The 9,445-nt window shown below is 44.7% G+C and overlaps 1 protein-coding gene across 1 annotated transcript; it reads left to right on the top strand.

Annotated features, from left to right (window-relative positions):
* The first annotated feature begins 5,671 nt into the window (after positions 1-5,671).
* Positions 5,672-8,545, top strand: LOC146188728 (prolyl 4-hydroxylase subunit alpha-2-like). The gene is made up of 2 exons (XM_084605123.1): positions 5,672-6,649; positions 8,051-8,545. Exons 1-2 carry the CDS (start codon positions 5,672-5,674, stop codon positions 8,543-8,545), a joined length of 1,473 nt encoding a protein of 490 aa, XP_084461249.1.
* The last annotated feature ends 900 nt before the right edge of the window (positions 8,546-9,445 follow it).

The raw sequence follows: 9,445 nt of genomic DNA, 5'->3' as shown, positions 1-9,445 counted from the left end.
TTTACATTCGATGCGGAAGGGGAGGTAGGGAGAGAGAGAGAAACAACTTTATTTGCCCCAGATGTCGTGAACTAGGGCAGGTGGGTCAATTAACCTTCCAAGTTCATTGTATACCGAGGAAGGCACGTTGCTCTAGGTCATACAGCCACGTTAGAAGTGCGGCTTGGCTGAACGGGGGTTTCATGTGTCGGATGGCAAATTACGACCGGACGCTGAATAATAATGTGGTTTCTTAGTACTGTATTTCCATAAGAAGGCGTGAGAGGTTGACAACTAAGCGAGCACAACCGCATGTGCGCAATCACCGCTAGGGGAACACAGACTGGAGCCATTAGGGCTAACGCGTTATGGCCTTAAAGGTGGCGCGAAAGTATCTAAAGTAAGTAAAGTAGGCTAAAGTATCCCCAATAATTTTGTAGCGAAAGCTACACTATGCTGCCCTCGAGAATTGTGCCGGTGCCTGAAAGAGCGCACTCTCGAGCCTCTCCTTTCATTTAGGGGGATGACATTAAGATCAGCCTGCCTACAACAAAGAAAAATTCGGTGGCAGGCTACCCCCCGCAGCAAGCGGCGTTGACCTACCAGTCCCAGCTCCATAGGGCCAGGAACAGCCACCCTTCACCACCTACACACAACCTTCTGCTGACAACCGGAAACCGATGCTTTGAAAGTTTAGCTGCACGCTCCAGGCAGGATTATGTCAGAAGAAACACATTTAAAATGGCCTTAGACATGACTGCTACTCTTGTGAACGAGTCAAGTCAGCAGAAAGATTTTTGTGCGCCACTCTAACGAGCTACCAACGCGCTCAGATCAGTCGGGTGTTATTCAAATGCTGAGCTGAAAATAATGCTGTCAGAACCCCGCACCGCTGTTTATCGTTCAGATCGGGCATTTGTGATTCCATCGCTTGGCTGAGCATCGCGAAACCGATACGCGAGCAGTAAACATACCACATCTCGCTACGCAAGCAGCATTCGTGTGAAATTGCTTTGGAAGTACTATAGACCGTTTTCGCGGCGATGAGGATAATAGCCTCGAACCGGAACGCGCTGCGCGGCTCCTCCTGTCTGGTATGTGGGGACGCGGGGATAGCAGCGGGGGCGGCAGGGCATTCTACAGAGAAAGGGCACACGTTGCAGTCTTTTGCATACAGAGTCTCTTGAATAGCCGCAAAGTATCTAAGCCGATTAGCTGATGTGAGCGTTGTGCTTTCTTTCCCTGTTCTTTCTTCTTTCGCCCCTTTCTTGCCTTCATTTCTCTGATCGTTTCATTTCCGCCGGCCTCAGTTTAGCTGCTAAGAGCTGCCGCAGTTAACGCAAACAACTGAGTAAAGAAAAAAGATTGCGTTAACTGCGGCAGCTCTTAGCAGCTAAACTGAAGCCGGCGGAAATGAAACGATCAGGGAAATGAAGGCAAGAAAGGGGCGAAAGTTAACGCAATCTTTTTTTTTTACTCAGTTGTTTGCGTTAACAAAAAAATAACAACCAAAAGGAGATGATTAACAGAAGATAAAAGATTAACAGCGGTGGTATGAGCGTGTGTTGCTCTACACTGTTCCACTTGCAACTCACTCAATTGGGCGAAGACGAGCAGCTTCTGAATTTCAAGCCCCAACGGAAAATGTTTCGCTTTGGCAGCCTTTCGTGCGAGTTCAAAACACTGTGTTTGTAGAGTAGGGACCGGAAAGCTGAATACCCGTACAATAGCGGCAGACTTTGGGCAACAAGCGGATGATATTCCTTGCGGCAAATATTTACGAGATGCCGCCAGGTAAAGAAGAACTATTTCGATTCAGTCACCTGAGGTTAATGCAAGTATAAAAGAACCGGTCCCACTTGAAGACAACGGTATACTAATAAATTGGTTGTCAACTTATTTAGTGAAACAGCGCTAAAATATTTTTTTTAAACATGCATCTCGTAAGATTTTGCTGCCGATAATAAATGGGAATATAATCATAGGAATAGCAGCGATCGCTTGCAGTAAGCAAACCTTGCGACGAAAATGGACTATATAATTGTTGACAAAAGCAACTTTCGATCAGGTCATTATGGGACATAATATAAGGTCCCTATTCCATAGGTATCATTTGCCCATTTTATCTTGCATTTTAATGTCAGCATGACGGCAGCGTCAGACAAACGCAACTAACGCCCAGTCAGAGAAATTGCAGGATAGCAGCTTCCGCTGTTGACAAGTCATCACCACTCCCCGCACATACCGGCAAACAGGTGGTCGAGTCATGTAGGCAATGCTGAAATCCGATTGCCTAGTAGTGGACGATTGAACACCCTGCCTGATTGTCACCCAACAAAAGTAGCTAGGATAGAGTAAATGGATCCGAAATGGATAATGGATACTTAAGAATAGAACCCCAGTGTAGGTGTGGGAACTTCCGCAGTAGCCGCTCAAGCAGTAAAGAGTATATGAAGGATCGGTTGACCCAACAAATCTAGCGCGATTAGCATTGCTCCTAAACATGACATGAAACGGCTACATTCGCTTTCTTTCTTTCCTCAAATTGTTACGGTAAGCCGTCTCTAGAAATTATTTAAGAATAAGAAGTAGATCGAAAGCTGCCATCACTGCCAGTGGTGCGCCGCCGCCTCTCTGTGCCACATAAAAGTTACACACTAATTGTAATCAGGCTTGTAGCCTTCAGCCGACCTGATCAGGAGCACAATTTTTTGTAATTTCTGACCGAATGGCTTCGCTGCTACTGAAAACTTTTTTTTTCTTTCAGCTAGGTACTTTCAGAAGCAAAAATTTGCACGCGAAAGCTCCAAAATGCCGATTTCCGCTAGTTGTCGCCTGTTCCGCGGATAGGACCCCACATACCAGCATGGCGGTTGTTAACAACTCGGCCGCTAGATGGCGCCACATACACAAAATGGCAGCGCCCATGATAAAACGGTCTATACTCCCTTCACATTGCGAAGGAAGGGATGGTTCCGCTCGTATTTATGCCGGAGCTTCCACTCCTCGTTATCGAGCTCAGTGGTTCTTTTAGAGTGAGAACTCTAATATGTCAGGCTTCACCAAGGTCATCGGGTGGGACAATGTGACCTTGAAGCCAGAACTTTCAGTTTGAATTAAAGTTAAGCAGGTCGCTTAGCGGTGTTTTGACCAATTAACCCAACTTCATTAGATCTTAAGTAGACCGCTTAACATTGCGATGTCCAGTTACCTCAACGACCTTTCATCTTTGACCTTGAGCCTGGTATGACGCTCCGAGCTCTCGCTGTGTATCTAGGCAGTTGATTTTCCCTTTGGACCTTATAGAGGGAAATATGTTGATGAAGATGGGTTTAAGATGCTTGACGCTTTGCAGGTTCGATGTTGCTCAATCAAATTACTCGAGGATATTTACAATTGACTGACTCGTAGTTTATCCGGTCAACTGCGCCAGTTGATTTTCCCTCTGGCTCTTATAGAGGGAAATATGTTGATGAAGATGGTTGTAGGATGCTTGACCTCTTGCAGATTCGATGTTGCTATATCACATTCCTCAAAGGACACTTCCGGAAAGGTTAACTACTTATTAACAATTATAAAACAAACAGAAAGATACAAGCAACGAGAAACATATATACATTGGCTACGAGTCAGTCAAGTGTAAATATGTTTCTCCTTGCTTGTATTTTTTTGTTTGTTTTATTCATTGTAAATAAATAGTTAACCTTTCCGGAAGTGTCCTTTGAGGAATGTGATATAGCAACATCGAATCTGCAAGAGGTCAAGCATCCTACAACCATCATCATCAACATATTTCCCTCTATAAGATCCAGACGGAAAATAAACTTAGGCTTGGAAGAGTTAAACCTCCATAACTGTATAGCGGCAAGCCCGCTATACAGTCAATACGAATAAACCAATACCGCAATAAATGGATTGTCCTCTAGCGTCCTTTTTAAACGGGGTTCGCGATACCATGCTAAATTTATGCTTCGCAGCTTTCATGAGCAACTAAGCTTGTATACGGACTCAGCGGCTGTAGAAAGTTATATAGTTCAGCATAGTTGTATACAGCTATATTGAATAATTATAGCATATATACTACTATAGGATTCTAGTGTCAATAACATGATCCTTCATTTTGTGCAGTTTTTTCAACCATTTGTGTGTTCCTACTATGAAGGGTTTCATACCATGGTAAGCGTGAAACATCAGGGAAAGGTTGATCATTTTTCTTTTGCTGCAGTCATAGAGAAAAATCTCGACTTACCATCTCTAGTTGATATAAGTTTTCTAAAACTACGCCTTTTATGTGCTCCGAAAGCCAGATATTTTATTGAGACTTTTGTCTGCAACAAACGAATTTCATTGCTACTATAAACCTGTAATTCCGGCTCCGAATCGAATTTGTTTGCTGTTATTATTATAATGATGATTAATATTAGTTTGCTACAAAGCAGCTGCAGAAGACCAGTTGCTAGTTGCACAACTGTTATGGTAACATTTCTGTTTTGTGAAAGCCAAAATGACACCTAGCATGTTTATTCCATGGCTACATTTGGGGTTTGTGGATGTGATCAATGTAAATATGCTATAGCAGGATGCAACCCCAAAAAACAACAGTTGCTACATTTGGGCCATGGTGGGTGGCGTGTACGTTGCTCCGCTCAGCAGTAAACAAGGACCGTTTTCAATATTTAACTTCCCGAAACAAGCAAAGGGCATTAAAATTATAAAAAAAAAAAAAAAAAAACACTCAAACAATGAACGAACACAAGAAAGTGACATGGACAAGGGACACTATGTGTTCGTTCATTGTTTGCGCTTCTTTATTTTTTAACGTGTACCAGCTAGCCCCCCCCCAAAATTTGTAATGGGGCATTACAATTCATGAGCTTGTAATTTGCCACGATGTCTGACTTTTTATTTAGGTAAGCAGGAAAGACTTAAGAACGACCTATTCGCTGTCCCGCAGGAACTCTGTGTAATGGTCAAAGCCGCGGCAGTAACAATTCTAAGAAAAACTAACTGAACAATAGAAAATGACGCCTATCTTGTCCCACTGTCCAGACGAAGGACAAGAAGATAGAGGCATATTGCCATTGCATAATTATAGGTTTTGTTTTAATTTGCCTTCAATATCTTCCTCTCTCATAGCCTGAGTTGCTTTGGGACGCGGCAGTAACAATTCTAAGAAAAACTAACTGAACAATAGAAAATGACGCCTATCTTGTCCCACTGTCCAGACGAAGGACAAGAAGATAGAGGCATATTGCCATTGCATAATTATAGTTTTTGTTTTAATTTGCCTTCAATATCTTCCTCTCTCATAGCCTGAGTTGCTTTGGGACGTTAAATCCCACAAAACAACCAACCAACCTTTCTCAGAGTTTTCTCCAAGTTTTCTTCCCCTTCTTATCGTACCCTTCCTTTCCTTTTTCTTGCTTTCTTCTTCTTCATACAACAAATAAGTGGCCTGTTGGTAGTGCACGTGTCATTGATGAGGACGTCTTGTAATATCTCGTGTATGTGCGTATATGATAATGCAGCGCCAGAAATCATCACAATCCCTCGAGAGTTTGTGCTATTATCAAAGGGTACAAGAACATCCTATAGCACAGCCCGAAGCAGTATCCGATCGATGAAGAGAAGAAGAAAGCATCCAGTCCACGAAATGATGCGACCCCTTCTGCGCGGACATATATTTGTTACAATGGTAATTCAGCTGGACCTGTTTCACCTGGTATCTTCTAGCTCGGATCTCTTTACCTCCACGCTGCATATGCAAGAATCCATCAGCACTGAAGTACTAGCTCTTGAAGACAGCTGGCTGTTTGTCCTTCTCCAAGAGCATCGCCTGAACAGAGCCACTGCTCACTATGAAACGATCTTGGCCGACATACTTTCGTGCAGCGCAGCGCACAGTGTCCTGGGAAATTTTCTTTCTGTCAGTCGTCTGGAATCGTTCGGAACCGGCTTGCCATTCTTCAAAGAGGATCCCGACTTAAGTGGTCTTCGCGCTGCTTTAAGCTCCCCTTCGTCATTGAGGTGGTGGCCAACGTACAGCGACGTCTATGGAGCTGCCGTCGGCATCTGCAAGCTTCAGCAGCTCTACAACATCCCGGCTACAAAGATGGCAGCCATGAGGTCTCGTCTGCTGCCACCCGCTTCCGCCGGGGACCTCAAAGACGTGGCCAGGGGCTGTTCCATGAAGGGGCCTTTCGGAAACACGTCGGCCTGGTCCAGTGCCGCTCTAGAGATAGCTTCCATTCCCCACAGTTGCGCATCTCAAAACTTGCGGCACGGCCTCGGCTGGGTGCAGATCAACGATGAGCGGTGGTCGCTTTTGCAAAGGTCGAAGACGTACAAACGTCCACTTAGCTACCCTACACCGCCTGAGTCAGACGTCTATCGATACAAGTCCGTCTGTATTGAGCAGGGAGAATTGAGGCCATCTGGTGGACAATTATTTTGTGCAATGTCTACTAATTATGGAGACCCTCGTCTGATCTTGCAACCTAACAGGATAGAAGTGCTCTCTTTGAGACCGCGGATCGTAATTTTTCCTGGCTTTCTCACCTCAAAGGAAGTGAAATACATCCGAGCCATAGCTCAGAAGGGATTCCAAAGGGCCGAAATCTACATGCCCAGCAACGTCGCCGGTGCACCAAGTTGGGACCGAATTGGCAAGGTGAGAAGAGAGTATCTTTCGGGGAAGGTTTGTGAGTTAGAGCAAAAATTATCGTAGCTATAGTTTCATCTTGCTTCCTGGGCCAGTTTGTAGGGAAATCCTCAAGCCAGATTACATCTAATTTTTAAGTTGTAGCTTCTCAGCAACATGGTATGATGGTCTAGACAACCCGCCTCACCTGCGACTGTGCCTTGTTTGGATTCTAGTAAAGACGTAATGTTCACCACAAACATTGATTATATTTATATAGAATAACCAGGCCAGATATTGCTGCCTGAACCTAGGGAATTCCTCTCCGCGAGAGCAAGAGCAAGTCACCTTTAATAGTGGCCTTCATCTGGAATAGCTTTGATTGCATTTTTTACGTACATATATTTTAATTTACCACCACACTGAAGCTGCCTTAATACGAAGAAAGCACATGGGGGGGGGGGGGGGGATTGTTTCGCTCGTCAAAATGAAAGTTCATTCAAGTCTTTAGTGGAGCTTCTTAGACAATTTAGCAAAACTAATTCACTTACACAGTGGTTAGAAATTTGAAAAGAATATCTTTGAAGGATGAGGCATGCGCTACAGCTGCTAGATAAAATTTTGGCATTCGAGGCAACTATCTTTATTTTCAGTTTGCTTATCCACAATGGGAATGTCAGGTGTGTTCCTACCCTATATACTACAGCAACCACAAAAATGATGAGGCGATGTATTATTCTATGAAGAAAGTGAATGTGCTGGTATGTGCGACGAACGCAGGGACGAGGCGAAGCACTTGGAGTCTCAGTGCCAACTTATTTATTTTCTTTTATGAGCCGGCCAATTTTCCGGGAGCCGGTCGACTTCGGTCGGCTACGGTTGGCTACGTTTCGCTAACAGCGCCGTGACTATAGTGCTTCTAGAGCACTATAGCCGTGACCAAGCTGTGGCTTTTTTCGGGTTCACGACAGCACTCCCCCCAATTGAGAGCAACCGCAAAGACGATGAGGCGATGTATTATTCTATGGAGAAAGTGAATCTTCGCTGGTGGCTGGTGCGCGCAGAGCCTGATAGAAATGGCAGTTGGCACGGCGCCCCTGAAATTTCGCTTTTCGTGAAGGCCTTCACTTGTAGCAATGTAGCGCGAGTATAGCGTCCCGAAATGCCTCCAAGCGTATTTATGTAGATACGACTACAGCTAGAAGCTTAAAAATTGTGTCGACTGCTCGTATTGTTCTAAGGATGCAATTTTCTATTCTCTTTCTCCCACCTCTCAATGGACCAGATGCATCTTCTAAAGAAGGTCTCTTACATGACTTTTAATGCCAAGGTTACCTCGGTACCGCCCGAAAAACGACCAGTCCGCAGGTGCTTTCGCGCATCAGCGCATGTATATCGACTAATATACCACAAACCTTTCTATTTGCCCAGGTGTCCTGGCTTTGGGACGATCAACATCCTATACTTCAGCGCCTCACCCGTCGCATAGCCACGGCGTTGAATCTGTCTCTGGAATCGGCCGAGCCCTACCAGGTGGCCAACTACGGCCTCGGGGGACACTACACCCCGCACCAGGATGGACACCAGTTCGACAAAATTGCAGACTCTCTAGACCTCCAAGATGGCAATCGACTGGCGACCGTTCTAATTTACCTTGCGGACGTGGAAGCAGGTGGCGCCACCGCCTTCGTCAATCTAGGTATAGGCGTAAAGCCGCGCGTAGGTGACGCCCTCTTCTGGTATGATGTGGAACCGTACGAGGGCAGTGAAGCCCCCCAGTACTTTTCTTTCTGGCATCAAAAACGAAAGGCGGATCCCCTCACGGAGCATGTGGGGTGCCCCGTACTATCGGGATCAAAGTGGATCGTCACGAAGTGGATTCACGAGAGGAACAACGTGGTCGTACTATACAACACGCCCGGATGAATGATGAATACTTGGCGCCTGATGGACAGAAAGTCTTCGAAAAAGCCCGGCTTTGTTCAGAAGCTTTGAAGTTAGGCAATGGTTCATTCCTTAGTGTTCTTTACTAGTGCAATGCGCTTTACAATTGTCTTAATTGTCTCACCCTTGAAACTCATGTGACCAAGTAAAAAAAGGCGGGGGCGAAGAATACTCAATGCAGAGCGGTTGTTTTTATTGGAGGAATGCGTTTTTCTAAAATTTCAGCTTGGGCGAGTTGGCTAATTCTTGAGACATGTAGACAGCGCAAAAGTGCACACCCTCTCTCGTCAGTTGCTTCATTCGCATTTTTGTTTTTGCAACGGTAGTAGAGGTTTTAAAGGCTACGGTACATGCCGAAACTGTCATTTTCATTTCCTCACCTATCGCCTTTAATAAAATCACAAGCTTTTCTGCGTATAACACAGAGGCCTCTCCCCCATTTACTAATTAAACATATTCAGTGATATCTACGGCTATATATTATCCCCTCATTTGCACACCTATAATTTCTTGCCGCCTGAAGCTAGCCTACCCTTCAATTTGAATCCAGTCCATTAACAAGATTACTGAACGACCAACAGTTACCTTGATTGAGCATTAGACACAACGACAGACCTATAATCTAGTTTCGTCAGAAAGGATTATGATTTCGTCAAGGATATCTAACTCGCGTATGTTTTCTCACGCGCTGCACTTTCTCCCTGTCTTTTAATATTAAACTTTTAATTTCCTTTCCGCTCGCTACATTGTCATCAACTCAAATTCATGCGAAGTACTGCAACGTATTGTTAGTCCGCCAGAATTAATCCGGAGGGTCATATATTTTAATAAAATCGTCGTACGCTTGTGCTGCCGCCATGATTGGCTAAGCGTCTTTTTGAG

The sequence above is a fragment of the Amblyomma maculatum genome, chromosome 5 (assembly GCF_055883805.1).
Source record: "Amblyomma maculatum isolate TAMU_Amacu chromosome 5, ASM5588380v1, whole genome shotgun sequence".
Taxonomy (NCBI): domain Eukaryota; kingdom Metazoa; phylum Arthropoda; class Arachnida; order Ixodida; family Ixodidae; genus Amblyomma; species Amblyomma maculatum.
The sequence above is the reverse complement of the archived record's forward strand: the minus strand, read 5'-3'. Positions and strand labels throughout refer to the sequence as shown.

What these genes read in the sequence shown, in the direction of transcription:
- LOC146188728 (XM_084605123.1), top strand. Translation starts at nt 5,672, where the DNA reads ATGGTAATTCAGCTGGACCTGTTTCACCTGGTATCTTCTAGCTCGGAT. An exon ending in GTTGGGACCGAATTGGCAAG is followed by an intron (nt 6,650 to 8,050) that starts GTGAGAAGAGAG and finishes CTATTTGCCCAG; the next exon opens with GTGTCCTGGCTTTGGGACGA.